This window comes from Galeopterus variegatus, unplaced genomic scaffold (assembly GCF_000696425.1).
Source record: "Galeopterus variegatus unplaced genomic scaffold, G_variegatus-3.0.2 Scaffold980, whole genome shotgun sequence".
NCBI classification, from domain to species: Eukaryota; Metazoa; Chordata; class Mammalia; order Dermoptera; family Cynocephalidae; genus Galeopterus; species Galeopterus variegatus.
This window is the reverse complement of record NW_007727091.1, coordinates 353,880-375,416: the sequence shown is the minus strand read 5'-3', so window position 1 is coordinate 375,416 and position 21,537 is coordinate 353,880. Positions and strand designations below refer to the sequence as shown.

The 21,537-nt window shown below is 35.3% G+C and overlaps 1 protein-coding gene across 2 annotated transcripts in view; it reads right to left on the bottom strand.

Moving 5' to 3' along the window:
• Window positions 1-21,537, bottom strand: part of WDFY3 (WD repeat and FYVE domain containing 3) — a 212,592-nt gene that overhangs the window by 28,487 nt on the left and 162,568 nt on the right. Inside the window, exons 43-53 of one of the 2 annotated variants that reach the window (XM_008573984.1) lie at window positions 20,141-20,194; window positions 17,547-17,715; window positions 14,500-14,663; window positions 11,581-11,729; window positions 10,370-10,490; window positions 9,718-9,803; window positions 8,041-8,121; window positions 5,754-5,808; window positions 5,355-5,474; window positions 1,639-1,756; window positions 382-488 (exon numbers count right to left, since the gene is read on the bottom strand). In XM_008573984.1, the coding sequence (XP_008572206.1) occupies window positions 382-488; window positions 1,639-1,756; window positions 5,355-5,474; window positions 5,754-5,808; window positions 8,041-8,121; window positions 9,718-9,803; window positions 10,370-10,490; window positions 11,581-11,729; window positions 14,500-14,663; window positions 17,547-17,715; window positions 20,141-20,194 (1,224 nt within the window). The remainder of the gene's footprint in view (window positions 1-381; window positions 489-1,638; window positions 1,757-5,354; window positions 5,475-5,753; window positions 5,809-8,040; window positions 8,122-9,717; window positions 9,804-10,369; window positions 10,491-11,580; window positions 11,730-14,499; window positions 14,664-17,546; window positions 17,716-20,140; window positions 20,195-21,537) is intronic. The other variant, XM_008573985.1, reaches the window with a different exon arrangement.

Below are 21,537 nucleotides of genomic sequence, written 5' to 3'. Positions count from 1 at the left end.
AATAAATATTTGCTGAATAAAATGAAAGAGAATGTGTAGAAAAGCAATTACAATCAAGAAGACAGCAGATGAGCTAGAATATATCACTCTTTTTTTTTTTTTAACATTTGTTGGATTCAGCCAGTTAGGAACAGTTGAAAAGTGTATGCTATTTACTTATGTATAACTAAAGGATACTAGCACTTGTTTATTTTAAATGAATCCTAGTTTATTCATCAATTTTGGTCTAGGTAATTCTACTTTAATTTTGTTTGACTATTTTGTCACTAAAACTTCACAGGGCTTCTTGTAGGGCAAGATAACAACATTTAAAAAATGGTGACAATTTAAAATACAAATATTCTTGAATAGAAAGGAAAAATTCCAAATGTAAAGTTTTACCTGCAGCCTTAAGAATATCTGTGTGAAAGGCTCCATCCTTACAAGGTATGAGGCCACAATCATTGCAGATGAGTAGTGAGTCCCATAGTGGTAGGCCGGGGTTTCTCCTATTCAAGAAAATTAAAGCAGAATTGAAAACAAAGAGAAAATATGAAAAATAAAATTGGCATTAATAGGTTTGGAAATACCAGCATATGTGATAACTGTGACACTAAATGCAGTTAGTACTGTTATTTGTAGCAAAAAAACCTTACGACACTACTATCCCTCACTTACACTTTTGGCAGTAATCCAAAGTAAGTACAATTCAATGGCCTTTCCCCCAAAACTCAGCATATCTACCAATTTCAAGTTTTGAGGCTTATTGTAATAGCTAACCCTTAATAGCAAACCATCTTCCACTAAAGCAGAATATTAACTTGTAGCTACTTTTTATTAGGTTCTGGCCTTGTAATAATATATTTACTAAATTGTTATCTATAAATATTATACAATTTTATGTATTTTTACTATTCTCTTTGGCAGAGAGAAAAAAAAGAGCCCACACCACAGGAATAATAATAGGCATACGCTGAGATTTTTCCCTCCTTTGTTTGTTTTGCCTGAGGGGGAATCACAAAAAACATTAAACATAACAAATAACAAGTAAGTAAATTGTATAGTTTTAGCAGGTAGTCAATTCATTTTTTTTTTTTTGTCTTTTTCGTGACCGGTAAGGGGATCGCAACCCTTGGTGTGGTGTTGCCCACACCGCGCTCAGCCAGTGAGCGCACCGGCCATTCCTATATAGGATCCGAACCCGTGGCGGGAGTGTTGCTGCGCTCCCAGCACCACACTCTCCCGAGTGCGCCACGGGCTCGGCCCCATTTTTTTTTTTTTTTTAAATGCAAAAGGGTTCCAAAAGGTGCCTCAATGAAATGAAAAGAGAGCCAATAAATGAAAGTGTACTTCTTGTACTAAATGATTAGAGATAGAGGTAGATTATGATGGGAAATTTCTGCCCTATGCAAACCAGACATACTTACTTTTCTGCCAGTACTCTGACAAGCTACTGAAAAATGCCTTCTAAGCATGTAATAAGCTGGTATGAAAAACCTAATTTTTCTACTCTAATAATCTGTATATGTATGTGCACATATGATATAGATATAATGATATAAAAGCAATTAGAAGAAGGATGCAAGGATATTAGGTCACTAAATGATGGCCTACTTTTGAAACTTAGGTGCAAAATCCCAGAACAGAAAAGTTACGTACCATTAGGATCCTCCCAGTCTTTATATCGCTTCTTATACTGAGCTAACCGTTCGTCCGTCTGTGCTCCCATTGGCTTCGCCAGGTTTCTAAATGTCTTGGGATTAGTAAGATCTACCTCCTAAAATACAAAATGAAACCCAATTCCAAGTTACTACACACCGTCTATTCTCACCAAAGTAGATAGAGTGACTGTAGTGGACAATGATTTATAAATGCACTAGTATCTATGGGGTCAAACTGGCTGAATGAAACTCCAAAACAATGATATGTACCTACTGTTTACCCATACTTTACAGACAGGTACATGGCAGTTTGTTAACTGATTCAGTCTGAAGACAATTGCTTTGGAAATTATGTGTTTCACAGAGGAAGGCACTTAACATTCAGGTTTGGGAATGAGGAATAAGAGGGATAAAAGACTTGGTTCCAGGTCTTGGCAAGGACGCAGCAGGAAGCCGTGAACACGAAAGCCCCAGTTCATCATTATCCTGCAGCACCCACACAACTGGAGAATTAAATCTCCTTTTTGTGCCCCCCCTTCCCCCACTGTTTCCCTCCAACTTTGCTTCTGAGCATTTTCTTCTTACAGGTGATCCGGAAGTGATATAAACTAGAGTGCCCAGTAATTCATTCACCTCTAAAAGTCGACATCATACCAGATCAAGTGACTTTCAAATTAGATTGATTCTTTCAGTCTATCAGAGATTATTTTAAAAGTTTATCTCTAGCTGACCCAATTCAAGTATTTAAAAGGCAACCAAAATTTACTGTCTTAGGGTTTTAAAAGTAGCTATTTGAAATATGTGCCTGTGGGATATTTAATTTGTCATTTTTATAGTGTATCCTGACTGAGCAATTTTGCCAAACTTTTTATTTCAAAAATCTTGGGCAGGAGAAACTAATCCATATTTATGCATACAAGTCAAGTTAGTATATTTGTCCTCTCAAACTCTACATGCAAAGTACCTCATTTATACTTTTTTGGTTAATTCAACGAAAGTTAAAGTGCATACAAGTACCAGCCATTGTTTGGGTTTGACAATTCAGAGATACATAAGGTAGTCTATGTGCTCAAGGACCCTACAATCAAGTAGGGTCAAACAAATAGCATGACTGTGAAAGACAGTACAATGATTAAAAAGGGGGAAAATAATACCATGACACACAGCTCCAAGGCAGTGTGGGAACAGACGATGACAGATGAAAAACAGAAAATCCCCATCACAGAGGTGATGCTTGAGTGTGTCTCGAAGGATGAAATGGAGCTAGCCAGATGAATTAGTGGGTGGAGGGTTACATGTGAAAAGCTACATGTGAAAAGTTACTGAGGTCCAAGAGAGGTAACTAGGGCATCCCAGGATAGCAGTTCTGGGAGTACATAAGGGATACGCAGGCAGGAGCTGCACCAAAAAGGTTATGACGATGATTCACTGAATAATATTAAACAGGAGGATGACTCAGTTAGACATGTGTTTTTGAAACTGGCTGCAGTGCAGAGGACAGTGCAGAGTGAAGGAAGGGGAGGGACACTAGAGTAGGAAGTCCAATTAGGAGGCTACGGTGCTGGGAAAGATGTAGAGGGCCTGAGATGAGACGCTGGCAATACTGATGGAGACACAGGATGACATTAGAAAGACTTGGTAGACATGCCTTGGCCACTGAGTAGACATGGCAGTAGGAAAAGCATAATTTTCAGTCTGTATGACAGGTTGGATGGTGGTACCATTTCCTGAGATGGGGAATATAGAGTGAGGGTCAGAACTGCATGAGGAGAAGGAAGTAGAGAATTGAACATTCAATTAAGGGACCCATGATGCCCCTGTGAAACAGTATAGGTTGACACAGTTCCCCATTTTCTCCTCACAAAACTACATTCTTTTTGGACTTCCCACATCTCTCTAAAATCTATATTTTCTTGATTGACTTGAAGAAAAAATATTTTCATTCTATCAATCTCTACTCCTGATCTCTTTTCTTTCTATTAGATTTATTTATTCACCCAAATGTGCATTAGGTGTGCATGTTAACTACACATGCAAATATATAGATTCACACATCAAATGCAGCCATGACACCCATGTATGTAAATAGATTTCCATTCTTTCTTTAGACTAAAACTTTCTGAGGACATTACCTTTTTCCCTAATATGGTGATGTATAAAATTTCTGAAAATATAAGTAGCCCTAATCCTAGTAAATAAAAAGGCCCAATAAATTTCTAAATTTTAAGAATGATTGATCTTTTCAAAATCCCTGTCATAACCATTTGGAAATATCACTCACTTTATGAGGGATAAAGTGAAAGGACGGTTGTGACGGGAAGTACTTTTGGTTCAGGTTTACATGTAGCATGCATTCTATCTTTTAATTTGCTAAATAACTATATCTCAGAAACAAAGTGCCCAATTTGAACAGAACGAAGGCTCCCTGTATAATGGAAGAAGGACATGTAAATGAAGGATTACAATACAGTGTGATTATGTTGGTAGAATAAATGGCCCAACCTTTCAGGAAGGCAAATCAACATTTTTCAAAAATTTAGAACTCTGCCAGTCCACTTCTTAAAGTCCCTCACTATTCATTTATTTATGGGGGCAGGATGGAAGAATAGACAAACTCTTAAGAATAGTGACCCTGAGAGACTGAGATATGTGTATAAAATGTTATAATTTAAAAAATAATGGGATATGTGTATAAAATGTTATAATTTTAAAATTAATGGGCATATATTAATTCTATAATAAAAATATTTCAAAACACAATTAAATGCTGTAATGTGGTATGTATTAAATACTGCAGAAGCAAAGAACTCTGCTAAAGAGACAGAGATGTCTCAGGAAGCTTTTAGATTCTGTTTGTATTCCACCAATTACTATGCGACTTTGGGCAAATAGCTTCATCATTCTGAACCTCTGTTTATAAAGTGGAATAGCAATGTCTGTTCTGTCCTCTTCATAAATCTGTAGGGATGATCAAGTCTTTAGCTGTGCTTCTATGAACTCTTGCATACACCTGAACAACTTCATCAGCTTTTTGTACTATAAAGTCTCTAACCCAAACCAAAACTTGATCTGGCTTTTCTTGTGACATATCATTGAATATATTCCACATCTCTCTTTAACATAATCTTCCGCTGCATCCAGGATCTCCCGTGGCTTCTCCTGACTCTTGCGGCTGGTGCTGGCGCTGGGCATTGGGATACAGAACGGGGCAGTGGACACCACCTCCCTCGCAGGTCAAAGGGGCTTCTCCCTTCCACACTGTCTCCGCCCTACCAGCCCTCCAGTCTCTGCTGTTGATTTTGAACTCCAAGTCATATACATTTTGAATTGTTCAAAATCTTCTCTCAAGGGTTCTTAGAATGGTACAAAAAATTCCTTCTATGTAGAAGGAATATTTTGCAGAAGAGTTATTTCACATTTTTCCAGCAAAAAATTCTAACCACCAGAAGGATTGTGACATCCACCAATGGATGCAAATTAATTAGCACTTAAGGAAACTAAATAGAAACTAATAAATTAATGTCTAGTACCCAATAAGTGGGTCAATTATCCAAAGTTTTTATATGTCTATGCTAAAATGCTTTTCAGCTTCTTGAAATAAATGCCTGCTGAGTACACTATACTACAAAGCAAATAAAAAATTTAAGCAATTGCAGTATCTTTGAATTATTTTTGAAAATGTGTTCCACTTATGCAAAATGATTTGAGATTTACCTCTGAATCATAATCTGCAAGGATCCAGGGGAAGACAGGATACTGCATGAGATCATTATATGATCTGCCAGCTAATGTATTCAAGTGCATCAAATACTGGAAGTTGCTGATTTCACCTCTCTGGGGAAAGATAAATAAAGATTTATTTTAGAGCAATCAATTACTTCCACTACATTCACTTTAAAAAATATTATATGCAAAATGGGGTGAAGGACAGTTTCTGTTTAACAGATTTCAAAACAACAAAACACTTTTTTTCCTAAAAAAAAAAAAAAAGAGAGAGAGAAAACATTTTACCTATGGTATATATTTTATGGATGATTGAAGTGCTTTTAACTGTATGGTTTATATACTCTAACTACAAATTACTAAGGAAACTTACATATTCATTAAGCTTACCTCCCATCTCTGAGTCACGGACTTCTCTCCAACCAAAGTGCTAAGCAACCCAGATCTAAAAACAATACACAGTAAAATCAATTGTTGGGAATACAGTTTTAAATGTGACAATTATAAAGTTGAAAACTTTAAGTTGCCTGGTCCAGAAATTTTTCAAACTACAGGTGACCTATTATTGAGTCTTAAAATCAGTTTAGTGGGTTATGATTAGCATTTTGAAATATGAAATAACAGAACTGAACTGAAGAAAACAGAATATCAGTAGGTATCTTATAATTAAAAATTATTTTCTGTGAATATTTGACTCAGTTTGTATATCCTGGGATGTAATGTAGTATATATATTTTACTGTAGGTTATGGTCAAAGGAGTTGGAAAAACTATTGATGTAGTCCAACCTTCTAATTTTTACCATAATTCCTATGCAAACATATCCTAAGACATTTAATTGGAATAACTGATAACACAATAGGTACATAGCACATCTCCTAAAAGACATAGTGAACAAGTGAATGAAACTATGAATATTTTAAGACAGGAAAGTCACTGCTGTTCAGGTCATTTAAAATTCACAAACTAGATTTTAAAACAGCAGACTTTCTCAGTATTTTATAAAACAACTTTATAATAGTGATAATTAATAATTGGTTACAGATCCAGGAGGAAATCATTTAGCGATAAATTTTATTATCTGAAAGGAAATCAAAAGATTTGTAAGCCTGAGTTCATAAACACATCTGGCTCAACAGTACAGACACACTTTTCACTTCTACATAAATTCTTTCAATCAGGCAAATTGAATGTGCAGGATACACACATTATTATGTGGAAAAATAACCATGATCACTCCTCAACTTTATACTTAAGGGGACAACTGAAAAAGAGATGAAAGTTGAAAATAAATTACTGCTTTTTGCCTCTGAGCTCTTAAAAGTTCTTTAAGAACTGCCAACTTTGCACAGAAGGGTAGCAAGGACAATGAAATAGCAAGTTTAAGATTATCCAGGCAGGTAAAAGTACTAGCTATTTGAATACAAATAGAAAAAAGGGTCAATATGCTTTAAGGAAACCTTTCACTTCCTGTATTTATGCTAACAACACAAATGATTAGTAACGAAACATGTTTTTGAGGTTCAGAAAAACAAATATTTAGCATTTGTATTGGGTAAGCCTTAAAGAGAAATATACAAACAATATATTTAGATGCACGCAGACTGGTATCAAATTTTATTTACAAATTACAGAATTCCTTGTAAATTTTTAAGTCATTTTCTTGCATGCTGTAATTTATTTGCAGCCTCAGAATATTTCTTCTTTTCCAGTGGATTACAAAGGGCTACTAGTTACTGAGTGACTGTAAATGAAGCTGAGTATGTGGATTCTTGAAATGGCTACATCATCCAGAAGAATTTTCTAAGATTAAAAGTGCAGTAAAGAGCACAAAGGAAACCATTGATAGGTTTGAATATATAAAAACGGAAGTTTCAATTTAAGTGTCAAAAAGCAATTAAAAAATTAAGAAAAAACTAGGCAATTTGCATCAAATTTGATAGGCAAAGGAGTAATACATTATTATAGAAAAATCCCATACAAATTGATTATAAGAACTCTAAGGAAAAATGGGTGAAAGATATGGGTAATTTAAAAACGATGACTTAAAATGGCTAACAAACTTATTCAGAACTCAAATTTACTAGTAATTAAAGAAATATACATTTAAAAAAGCCTTATCCACTAATGGTGGAATATAAATTTGTTTAATTTTTATGGATATCGGTGGTTTTGTTTATCAAGATTCTTGAAATTCATACCCTTTATTTTACTAAGGGGATTCTACTCAAAATAGAGTCCCCTTAGTAATGAGGGATAATAATGAGGAATCACATTTCCAGTAGTATGATAACAGAATTCTTTATACATATGATGAATAGATGGCAAATAGTTATGTTTCTGAAGAATTTTTTAAAGACAGGGAAATATTTAAATATAACACTGAATGAAAGAAGCAGAATAAAAGCTTGTATTTGGAGTATAAACTCAATTATGAACATGGCTATACATTCATGCTTAAAGGACTAGAAAGGAATTGACCAAAATATGAGCAGTGATTTAACATTAGCTATTATGTTCCACATTTTTATTTTCTTTCTTGCAGTTTTCAGTATTTAGAAAATTTTCTGCAACCACTAGGGGGATAACTCTCATTTCATGTTAGATAATACTGACCAGATATGAATTTGGTATAAATTCACCATTAAACTGTAATGTGAAAGAAACAAACCACTTACCCTTGCTCCACGCTTGTGTTCGGTCGTTGACCTGACACAGATTCTGAACTGTCAGTTAGAGATGGCACTACAGCCAAAAACCTGGAAAATTTAAAAATAGCATAAAATTGCAGATGAAGTCTCAGTCAGGATCTAATGGAAGCCTAAAAAAGGATGAATCATCAGGCCTTCACTGTTGCATCTACCCTCCCATCACCCAGTAAATGGCAGGCAAAGGGAATACACAATAATTGGAACACTCTCCAGGTTATAAAAAAGGGTAAGATGAAAACTTCCAAAACTAGACAGAAAGGTTCATAGCAAAATCTATTATTTTGGACTTCGGCATATGCTGCCATGCTATCAAAAGAAAAAGCCTTGCAACACTGATTTGTAGGAATTGAGTCGACTTAATGAAGTCGTAAGGAGTGATTAACAGCTAAATATTCATTCACATGACAGCAAGTAATGATAGCTAAACAAATGATAGAACAGAGACATCACTAAACAAATGAAGGGACATATAAAATAGGACTTTTATGTGACACTGTTATAAATTTTTTTCAGAGTTACTTACAATGTTGATATAAATTTTTTAAGGGCAAAAGAGAATTATGGGAAAATTATGCAAAAATTCCTGCAATGGATATAGACCCTGAACTTGGCATATTCACAGAATTTCTCAGAGAAAGACTAACTCACCTCCTCATAGCAGTTTCTAGTTATGAACAGCAAATAATTTCCTAGCACTCAAAACAATTTCACTTTTAGAACTTAAAAAGTTAGATAAGAAAAGTGAATCTCAGTCATTTTACTTAGCATTTCCCATATGGGAAAGGAGTTTTGGATTACCACTCAACAACCACAGACACTTTATTTGAAGAGCCATCCTCATTTCCTACGTGCTCACAGGTAAAACTGCTGTACTTCAATGACAAGCACTGTTGCATGGTATTAGTTATTCCTCATGGAAGTAATTGGAAATACAAAACTCTGTAATAGAGGGATTGCCAAGACATATACCACCCTTCAAAGAAGAAGAGAATGTGTCTCATCTCTACGATCAGTTCAGAAAAGTCTTATAATTCACATATCCAACAGAAATATCTTCAAGTATCATGGATATGTCTTGTTTTTCTTTTAAAAGGTAAATTTTAATTATAGTTTGCCAAAGATAAAATATACTTAAATTAGATTAAGTGCTTTATTTGGCTATACTACTTTTTCAAGAATGAAGGTATCCAACTTCCCTTCCTAGGCCAGAGATAAGTCTGAGGTGAATATAAATGCTAAGGGAACTTGGTGCCTGCACTCAATCGCAAGGAATGGCATTGTCCTCATTTCAATAAATAGGAAGAAAGCCTATTTTGAACCTGAAGTGTTATTTTTTAAGCTACAGTTTCATCATATTTTTATATTTAGAGACACAGGACTTAGTGATAAAAGTAGCTTTTGATGATCTCTATTATAAGTTACCAGGAGGAAAAATGGTATTTTACAATAGAACTGCATTATTTTACAAGCAAGTTAGAAGAATCATGTTTCAAGAGGCTGGCAAAACATGAAACAAATATTTTCTTCAAAGATATTGACTCACTAATCTAAATTCTAGATATTTAAAAACTAGCTGAACTGGTACTAGCTTTCCCTCTCATATCTTTCCATGAAAGCATATAAAGTGTTCTTAATAAACAAGACCTTTGATAGACTTTGTTTCTAATTCCTTTCTGAAAAGCAAGGAGGTAATTCCGTCCATCTCCAGAGAAAACTTCCACGGCAATGGGCTGAAATGATCAGAGAAAAAATATTAAGAAAAAACAGAAGTTCACAAATAAGATTATATATTAACTTTTCCAGCATGAATTTCCACAATGTTGGAGGAGTTAATTTGTTGATGGAAGAACATTTTTAGTCATGAATACCCCCTGCAGATTAAGATACACAATAAAAAGATTCTTAAAATTCTGCTCAATTTATTTTAGAAATCCTTAATAATAAAACAATAATAGAAACAGAGAAATTATAAAATTATATTTTTGTAAAATTATAGTGAGGATGTAATTTTTATATTAAAAACAATTAAAATGTTGATTTGTATAGCTACAGGAAAAGATGGACAACATAGATATCTGAATTTGAGGTTGTGTTTTCTTAAAAAAAGATGCATTATACAGTGGTATGCATCCATGTAACCTGAGTTTGTCTATCATATAACCAAATCTAAGGAATACACTAAAAAAGAATGCAAATCCTATAGAGGGTTTTCATGGAACATATTACTTTTAAAATAATGCATCTTCCAAATAAAGGAATATGATAAAATGTTTACTACTACACTAAAACAACTCACCTGCAAGAGATACCTCCTTTTATGTACTTCCTTGATATCTTCATAAGCAAAAATGCTGCATGTTCTCTTGAGCTGACTAGGACCTTGCCTGGCTCCTCTAGGGATAATTGGCTCATGCATACTATAGGCAGCCAAGAGAAAGGGAAATAAAAACACAGCAAGAGATAAACTCATTGCTCAACAAAAGGTGTGCTGTTTTCAACACATGAATAGGATGGGGGAACAATATATTGGCATTTTCAGTTAAAATAATATGTTTAAAAGAATAATATGTCAGCTCCTTGGCATACAAGGAATCCCCTTATGTCAAGACAGAAATATCTACCAGACATAGTTGCCACAGAGCTCAAGACCACATATTGAGACCCAAGAAAAGGTTTTAATTTCTTTTAAAATCAAAAGAAAAAAATAGAACTTTTAGGTAGAAGAAAATGTTTTAATATACAGTATGAGCATATTTATATTTATACCAATAGTCACAAAATACAATTTTTAATATTTTTGTGTGGAGGAAGGGCCTATGAAAGTCATAACGTGTCCCTGATTGTTGTTGAAAGAAATTATTTGAAATATCTTCTAGGAGTGAAGTACAGAGACCATGTCTACAGTCAACAGTGCTAGGTATTCAAATGTTAAAGGAAGAGAAAAGGCCCGCTGATTTTGTAAGCCTTAAGCTTCTTATCTTCCTTCTAGCTTTGCCTGGCTCCTGAATTTTCCATTACCCATTATCACTTCCGTCATAGGACTGGCAGAAGTAAAGGAATAAAACCGAGTCTGCTGATCCCTGCATGTGCTTCTGTCATGTTGCTTCCAGGGTACTCAAGAGCACATGGTAATGCTCTTTGATTAAGAGTATTGGGCAGCAATCTGCATTTTCTCTACAACTGCGTATGTACTGATAATTTCAAAAAAGAACAATTTACAAATTCAGAATTGATTTATAAATATATAGATTATAATACAAGTAGTCTGATGTTATTAATGCACAAAAATAAAATTTATTTAGTTTTCATTTTGATAAACAAGGCAAATTTTTTCTTTATTAACATAACTGAGTATTACCCTTGTGGATATATAATGACAGATTCACACAAACTGAGAGATTTCATTACTCAGAACACAATTTTTGGATTAAATAAGAAAACTATGCAAATATATTTTCTGACTTCTAAAGATAGATGTACTATGTGTCTCTTCATTCATTTACTTACTTTGGAGGTAAGGTTTCAATATCTCTTATTTCCCTGGTTGCTGTCATGGTAAATCCATCAATCACATAAAAATGTTCTTTACCAAAAAGAAGTAGCCCCTCACTGGTATCTAGGCCCTGAACTCGAGCACAACGGTACATGTGTTGGATCTATTAAAAAAAACAAAACAAAACATTTCACTAATGCAGCTTTTTAAAAAATTCAGATAATTTCTTTTTTTGTTACTCTGTTATGGCAACCCCTGAACTAAGCATATTAAACCTGAGTTAAGCATGTGAAGAAGAATCAGTCTAGACTGCAGTCTGGTTTGCATTTGACTTCAGTAAAAGAAAAGAACCATTCACTCATACCCATCCATCCATCCATCCATCCATCCATCCCACCCATCTATTCTCTCTCTTCCAATATTCAATGAGTACTTACTATATGCCAGGCACATATGTGCTAGATTCTACAAGTGATGAACAAGTTGGATAAGGTCCCTGCTCTCATGGAGGGAGACGGATGTTAACAAGCTTGGCAGGACAGGAAATTTAGGCACACGTGTAAGGAGAGTAGAACAGGATGTGTCTTATGTGAGGCAGGATGAGACAGAGCAGGGCCTGCTAACTATGGCTGAATCCCCAGTTCTGTCACTTAATAGTTGTAGACTTGGTCAAGCTTCTTAATTTCTCTGAGCCTCTTCATTTATAAATTTCTAATATACCTCATTAGCTTGCTGTGAGAGTTAAGTGAGATAATGTACATAATCATGTCAGGAACTGTTGGTTGTCTTCTCTTCCACATAATTCACTTTCCTCTTTTTCCATAACACCCCCTAGGAATGGAAATGTGGAATTTGTCCCTATTTACTCCCCACCTGGATCCTTCCTCCCTGGCAGACTGCGGTGCCACTGTAAAAAGCCAACCTTGGTAGAAGCTGTACTTTCCTCACAGGAGGAAGAGTTGCTAAATCTCTCAATGAAAGTATTGTTCTCTTTTCAAAGGTCAGTATTCAATTCTTACTGAAAATTCTTGCTTAAACTCAGCTCGACATGAGCCAAGGAAAAAAAATCAGCAACCAAATCAGAGTCAAACAAATGTCAAATGAATGTGAGTTTGAACATACCTCCTGCACTATTCAAACCTAAAGCAATTAGAGCAAACCTGTACTCATGAGATTAGAAGTTTTAAGAATGAAAGCATTACAATAGATTTTCTAAAATATCTAATTGTAGTCAATTTCCATTGCCACATCTGAACCACTTCAATAATGAAAGGGTAGAATGTTAAAGGAAAAATCCTGACGTACTTTTTAAATAAATCTATTGCAGTATTGCATATATATATATGTGTATATACACACATAGAGAAAAATGTTTATTTCCTAAGTGCATAGCTTGATGACTTTTCAAATGCTAAAAATATGATGTGATCAGCATCTAGACAAAGAAACAGAACATTCCCAAGACCCCAGGAGCCTCTCTTGTGCTTCCTTCAGATCTGATGTACTTTTATAGTCACATGATCTTTCTATATTGTCATTCAAGATTAACTAGGACATACACTTGAACAGAATTGTTTTAATTATGCCCCAATTTCTAGTTACTACTTCTTAGTGGGTAAGATCTCAAAGGTTATAACAAGATGTAATATAATGGGCAAAAAGAAAATCCTTTAAAAAGGTAATATTCACCACACATTCAATTCATTCCCTTATTTATTCAACCAGTCACTCCTCCATTCAAAGGTTTATCAGATGTCTATCATGTGATTGGAACTGTGTAAAATAATGGGAACTGTGTAAAGAAACCGTGCCTGTCTTAAGGATCCCACCATCTAGGGAAAGAGACAGATACAGGAACAAATAATTGACTTGATAATATAGAGTGATTTATACAAGGCATAAAAGTATAGAGGAAGGGTACCTAACCAAGTCTAAACTGGCAAGACAGTCAAGGAAAGCTTGCAATGTTTGAGAATTATAGACATCCAGATAAATGGGATTATATCACATGGGAGTCACTAGGCCAGAGGTTATGCAAGTGAAGGAGAGAGGGGCATTTTGGCAGAAAAAACTATAAGCACAGAATTTAAAAGAGCTGCTAGGCATACGATGCTGCAGGGGCTCAGGCTACAAGGTAGAGTCAGTGAAATGAGCTGAGAGGTCAGCAGGGTGCAGTAGATTGAGAGGGAAATAGGAAGGCGACCTAGTCTTCCACATGTGAAAGAGAACAGGGGTTAAATATTACAAGGCTGGAGGTGAGGGTACAAATTGGCTGAAGCTCCTTGTAGGTGGTTATTGGAATTATGGAGGTGCAGGAAAAAAATACAAGGCCAAAGTACTAAATGGGTTGTCTACATGGATCTGAAATAGAGAATTATGGCAAAAGCTGTGTTCTCATTTTTTTCTTCCCTTTTTGTCTTTTTTCGTGACCGGCAACGGATCGCAACCCTCAGTGTCGTGCCTGCACCGGGCCGGGACCGGCAACGGGATCGCAACCCTCGGTGTTGCGCCCGCACCTCGCTCAGCCAGTGAGCGGCCGGTCCATATGTGGGATCCGAACCCTCGGCGGGAGCGCCGCCGTGCTCCCAAGCAGCACACTGTAGCAGTGCGCCACCGGGCCGGCCCCAAAAGCTGTGTTCTAATAAACAATATAGAGGAGGATAGTGAATTAGGTGTCAATTATTAAGTTGTATTAATATTAACAATTAATTAGTATTGTAAATGTTGTATTAATATTGATGAAACTTTATGCTGTTTAATGTGTTCAGAGAAGTCAGAAACCATTGAAGATGAGAGGAATGCTAAACCCAAAAGATTGCTTAGTACTGTATTTCATTACAGAAGCTAAGATATTTATCTTCCACAACCATCCCATTTACTCGTCCTGTGATATGCTACTTACATACAATCTTTACTTTTTAGAAGCACAATACCTTTTCTCCCTCCTCTAACAGGCGCAGTAAGGTGGCATTGTCTGTTTTTTCCTCCTCTTCTATGGAGCTGCCTTCAGCAATCTGGTCTTGCAGTTGCTCCTGGTTCTCCTCATCTCCTCCATCAGGTGCGGATCGAGAGCGTTTTAGAGGAGGCTTCACCAGACCTACAGAACAACCACCAAGAGGGCCATGTGACACTGCAGAAGCCACCTGGTCTCATGCAGTCCCTCCTATACATTTCCAATTTGAGATAACTCTGGAAGGTATAGCAAGGCAGCACAGTTCAGTGGTTAACAGCAGAGCCTCTGGTGTTGCGTGACCGTGGAAAATTATTTGCCCTTTCTGAACCTCAGTTTTCTCATCTATAAAACTGGGACAAGAATACTATTGTAGAAGATTGCTGGAGGACTAAATGAGGTAATTCATGTAAAATGCTTATTAGGATCATGCTTAATACAAAGTAAATTCTCAATAAATGCAGATGACAGTGATGATAAAGAGTGCTTAGCATAATTAATGATAAGAATTGTGTTGCTTGTAGGCCGATGTCATTGAGGAGATACTGTAAATAAATGACGGATCACCGTCACAAATAAAGATAGTAAGTTAGGGCTGGCTGGTTAGTTCACTTGGTTGGAGTGCAGTGTTATAACACCAAGGTCAAGAACGTGGTATGTTATAATAATGGGAGATAACTGATCACAATTTTAGATGATGTTTTCTGTTGTTATGGTCATGTAGTATTAGTTGCTTAAACAATTGGATCTGAAATTAATTTGTAATTTACTAACAATTTTAAAACTAATTTTTATTTTATTTATTTAAGAGACAGGTTCTTGCTATGTTGCCCAGGCCAGAGTGCAGTGGTTATTCCCACTACTGATGAGCACAGGAGTTGTGACCTCTTCCAATTCTGCCATGGGCCGGTTCACACCTCCTTTAGGCAACCTGATGGTCCTCTGCTCCTGGCAGATCACCATATTGATGCCAAAGTTAATGTGAACACCCAATCAGCACAGCACACTACAACCCAGAACTCCTGGGCTCAAGCGATCCTCCAGCCTCAGCCTCCCGAGCAGCTGGGATTACAGGTGTATGCCACTGCAAGCAGCTAAAACTAATTCTTAATCTAGTAACTTTTAATTTCTTTCTTTTTTTTTTTTTTTTAAAGATGACCGGTAAGGGGATCTTAACCCTTGACTTGGTGTTGTCAGCACCACGCTCAACCAGTGAGCTAACTGGCCATCCCTATATAGGATCCGAACCCGGGGACTTGGTGTTCTCAGCACCACACTCTCCCGAGTGAGCCACAGGCCGGCCCTAATAGTAGCTTTTAATTTCTAAACTAACTTTTTATTAAAATATCTTAATTTGTACTGTAGGGCTTTATTTATAGATTATGCAAAGACCTTTGAATTTATGGTGGATCAGAGGCTTAAAAAAGCTAAAACAATGGATTAATTTACTTATTCAACTAAATTGATCAAATTTTGTGCTAGTCACATGCCAAAAGCTATAACATGAGAGGAAATGATCTCTGCCTCTGAGAAAAACTCATAAATTAGAAAGAGAAAAACATACTGCAGTTAAAAATCATTAAAATTGCTATTAGAGATAGGAGCAAAATGCTATCAGGTGGACAGAGGAGTTGGAAAAGTCTTCAGAGAAGGATGGTTTGATACTTGACCAGTATCTTCAAGAAGGAGTATGATTTGTTAAAGTATAGATCACGGAGAAGCTGTACAAAGGGGGAAGACAGCATTTCAGGCTGAGGACATACATATGTAAAAGTACAGATCAAAAAGTATGGCTGCCTGGAGCCAGGGATCAGACACTCTCTACAACCAGGCACACCGCCAGCACCAAAGAGCATGCCAAAAACATCACTTCCATGTGGGTGTCCCACCACAGCCACCACAGTAACCATGGCTGCCAGGAAAGCGGCTAGATGCCACAAACACCAGGCAGATGGTCCGCCAGCCATTGGAGTACATTGACAGAAGCAGAGTCACCAGCAGAGATAAAGAAAATCAGAGGATGTCTCTCTCCACTAAGCCCATTTCAGAGTGACAGAAGAAGCATCTGCTCTATGATAATATTGGGGGACCTGATCACACCTCTCAGCATTGGACAGATCATCTAAGCAACAAATCAACAGAGTAACTATTACTCTTTCAGAGGGAGAGAAGAAATCTAGGGTAATTAGACAGGGAGGGTGAGAGATTGGATGAGGGCCATAAAGAATAATTATAATTTGTAACAATATATATGCTAGTAATATTGATTTGATAAACATATCTCAATGTTGAACCCACAAAATATGTATCAATTTTGGTTCAATGAAAATTATAAAAAACAAACAAAAACAAACAAAAAACCCCCCCAAAAGCCTATGGCCAATTTAGTCCAATTCATCAGATACTAAACTCCTAAAGTTTAGATTTGGCATGATCTCTTTCAGCTCAAAGGAAGAAAGACCATTAGTTTTTAGTGATGGCTAATATGCACTAATGACACATTAGGTAATCATTTTAATTTTATAAATACAATTATGCATTGCTTAACAGTGAGGATATGTTCTAAGAAATGTGTTGTTAGGTGACTTTGTCATTGTGTGAACATCAGGGTGCACTTACACAAACTGAGATAATACAGCCTACTACATACCAGGCTATATGGTAGAGCCTATGGCTCTGACCACCATCGTGTATGCAGTCCGTCACTGACTGAAATGTCGTTATATGGTGCATGACTGTATTTATTTAGTTATTGGGGCCTTTACTTAAAATACCAAGTGCCACTGGACATTCTGACAAATACAATAAAAAATTAAGCCAACAGGCACATTACATTCATCTGCAGGCAATAACGAAGAACTAGTTTCTTTAGTTCTAATATAGAAATCAATCTTTAAGAAAGGTGAGATGGTAAAGTATGCCTGCATACTTTTAAGATTGGCCCTACTGGTCAGTTGCTCATATTTTCATATAAATTCAAATATAATGTTCCCAAATGATTTTTCATCAAAATCAAAGAGGAAGGCTGACCTTTGACTTTAGCAATAGTGTCTTCACCATGCTCTGGTTCTTGTTGGGTAGCTTCACCTTCTGAACTCTCAACAATGGCATCTTGGACAATGGCTGGATTGCCAGAGGCTAGTCGCATGTAGTATTCTTTACTGTCATAACTTATGGCTCTTCTGTATCGAGCAGGTTTCTAAGAAATAAAAGAAGAGAATGACTCAGGTAATTACCTCCGAGAATGAAAACACAAGGGTACTTTGAAAAGTTCATGGAAAAATTGAATTAAAAGATAAACCTTTCCATGAATTTTTTGACGTACCCTCTATAAGCTTCTCGAAGAAAGGTATGGTGTCAAGATTTGTGTTACCTTTTTTAGGGGCTTTTAATAGACTGTATGTATACACAGTAAATCTGCAGGCTTTTGCATTGTTTATTTTTGAATTCCACTGATTTTTAAAATATATAGACAATAACATTAGCATTTTTGTTCTTCCCAAAATAGAAATAAATGATCTCTAGCTAAACAACATTTTCACATTAACATAGTAGGTTCCTTAATGATGTATGAGAAAACCTCCCCATACAGTAAAGAGAATGCCCACTGTTGAAGAGTATTGAGTTGGAAGGCAACTGTCTAGTCTGTGAGGAGTCTGGAACATTGCTTCTAAAGCAAGTAAAGGAAGTAGGTCAGGCCTAAAGAGCCACCCGCTCAGAATAATCTGTGTGAGTATTTACTTTAGATACTTTGAGGTAGAGACTCAGAACTGCTTAATTCTTTCCCAAGTTCCAAGGTTTCACTGGAACTCTGCAAATGGCCAAAACCTTCTTTAAATCCTTCTGAGAGTCCTGACCCAACATGGAATCAAGTAGTTTCACGCCAGATGACACTCTCTGGTTGTCCTGCCACTACAGGCTAGTATCTCCAATTTGCTAAAAAACATTCTCATTGTTGTGTAAAAGGCTATGATCCACAACTTACTAACCAAATGTGTTTAGCAAGTACGTATATAGGTCCATTTTGAAGAAGAAATTAATTTCCTAGAAACATAAGAAAAGATTTAATGTTTTGGCATATGATATAAGAACATTTCTTTTTCAGAATAATTAATCTTTACTCTAAAAGCATGTTCTCCAATTGACTTAAATTTTTTTCCCCTTAAAATCATAAACAATGAGAAATTAAGGTCTGAAATATCCCACAAAATTTAAAACTACAGAGGGAAAAGTTTATATGTATGCAAGTTGTTCAAATCAGATTTAGACCTAGACTTTCGATTGACTATTAAGAAAAAGATGGAATTTGAAACATGCTTTAAAATATTCCCCTTATAAAAAACTTATTTACTTCTTTATATACTTATTCCTAAAATATACATACTTACATATATATATATATAATTCCTAAAAATTATATACTTATTCAAATGAATAATAATACCTAGTTAAAAATATTCTACTATCTGCCTATTCTTCAAACTCATGTGGTCAAAATGTATCTACTACAATAATGCTCATTTCAAGTAACACCTTTTTAAAAAAAAGTGATTTCCAACTAAAGTAGAAAACAAGTATCCATTTGGGTGAAATACTGAACCAATTTTTAGATAAAAAGATAACCTAACTGAAGGCACATTGCCCTTCTTTTAACTTCAGGTACAGAGTCAGAGAATAAAGAGCTATAAGTGAACTGAGGAATGATGTACAGCAAATGTAGATTGAAAAATATTACGTTACACAGGAAAGTATTGAAATGATGTAAAATAATTATTATAATTTGTTGGACAAAATGTTCATTAATAAGAATATTGCAGTACTTCTCAAAATGAAGGATAGGTAGTAAACTGTACCATAACAATTCTTCTGTATGAAGTATGACAATTATTTTTAACTCAAAATTGCTAATATTTAAAAAGATGAAAGCACAGTTAGTGATGGGCAAGACAATGAATTAAATAGATATGAGATAGCATTTACTTGGTTACTGACTTCATATACAGATTTGAAACTGAACTGCAAGAATTTTCCTGTAAATATTTTGAGTATATTTCTGTGTTCTAAATAACTACATTTTTACTGAATTATGTACTAATTAAATCTTTCTGGAAAATGAAGACAACGATTAACTTTTATACCAATTAAAATAAATTAAAATTGCATTTTAAAAAGTGATCATACACTCTTAGTTTCCATTAGTTCCTTCCAACTGAAAAAATAATTTTGAAAAAGGAGACTCTTACATTCTCAAAATACACACTTTAGAAGAATTAAATGAGTAACTAAAAAAAAAAAGTTCACGATGCCAGGCTGCCCATTACTAACATGCCTCATAATGTGTTAGTTTACGTGTGAAGCAATACAGGTTTCATAGTGAGAGCAGTGGATACTCAGCCTGTTAGTGAGCAGCCTACAAACCGTAGAAAGAGCTAATTAGAAAAGAGCCGAGAAAGAGGAGAACATCTCCCAGTATGAATGAAACCGACTTTTCAACTCAAAGGAATTTACAGAAAGAATAAATTGAAAGCCAATCTTTTAAGTTAGTCTAGTCTACCATGCACTAAAAAACAAAAAACAATAAACTGCAAGTAGTTTGCATTCTTTTATAGTAATTTGTGTTTTACCTTTTGAGGAATGATATCATCGGGTGTCTCAGGCTGTTTACTTGGGATCTCAGACTGAAAACAGGGTATTAAGTATACGCACATCAGGAAAAAAAAAATAAAGAGGAACACAAAAATAAAATTTTCTTAAGGATTGTATGAAATATGGAAGATGTATTCACTAACAAAAAATTAACATGATAGCCTAAGTTGCTTAAATAATCACTTGGCATACTGTAATATTTTCAATGATCAAAAGTAGTTTATGGTAAAATTTAACTATACCAAAAGTCCCAGTGCTACTCAATAGACAAACTTAAAAATCACATGGAAAAAAACTTCAGCACAGGCTGCCACTGTCTTGGATGAGTTACAGGCAACTTTTTACATGATTTCAAAAAGAAAAAAATAAAATCTGGATGACAGAACCTAATGGTAACTAGGATCTTCTATCTTCTTTTCCCTGTGATTATCCCCAGATCTGTGTTGTAACAGGAGCAATTGGCTGGTTTAAACAATCATCTACAATACCCCATACCACAGAAATCACCAAGTGCTTATTAGTGAAAAAAGCACCCTCCCATAAAAGCACAAGGACCGATTTCCTTCACTGCCTTTATAGATACCATCCCAGAAAGTTTTTCTAAAGAGCACTTTTCAAAGAATTAAGTAGTCACTTTATATTTTATTCTCATAATAATATCCTCATTAACAAGAAGGCAACTTCTGTTGAGCTGGAGTGTGTGGCTTATGCAACGTAAGCACACAGATAACTGCAGATAGTCAAGAGTGCAGCCAAGAACTACTTCCAAGTTTTCTTCCTTTTCACAGTTTATATCTGGAGATGACTTCTGGTACCTTTCCCTACAGGAACATGAGCAGGCAAAATGTTTTCACAAACGTTTGCTTCCCTAGGCAAAAAAACACTGGACTACTAGGCATACTTTCAAATAATTCACATGGTTTCAGTGAATCTTTCTCTTTAAAAGCAAACTTGTAAAAGTACACCTTCTATTGAAGAATAATCTTTAAAATCTACATCAACATTCTCTATCTTGGTAGGGGTTTGGATTACATAGTGTGGTGCGTATATTTATTAAAACTCACTGAATGGACTAAAAATAAAAGTATTTTAAAGGCAAAAATAGATAAGGAAATTCAACAATAAAAAAAAGAAAGAAAAAAAACTGAATGGTACATTTAAGATTTGTGTATTTCTACTGATATTCAACACTGTACCCCACAGATATGTACAGTCAATTATGTTTCGATTAAAAAAATTCTTAAAAAAGATTTTGCATATTTCAACATATATAAAATTTACCTCAAAAAAGAGAAAAATTATAAACAAATATTAAATTCTAATAATATGCATGTGAAAGTGTTTAGAGGTGAAGGGTAATGATTCTGCAACTCAC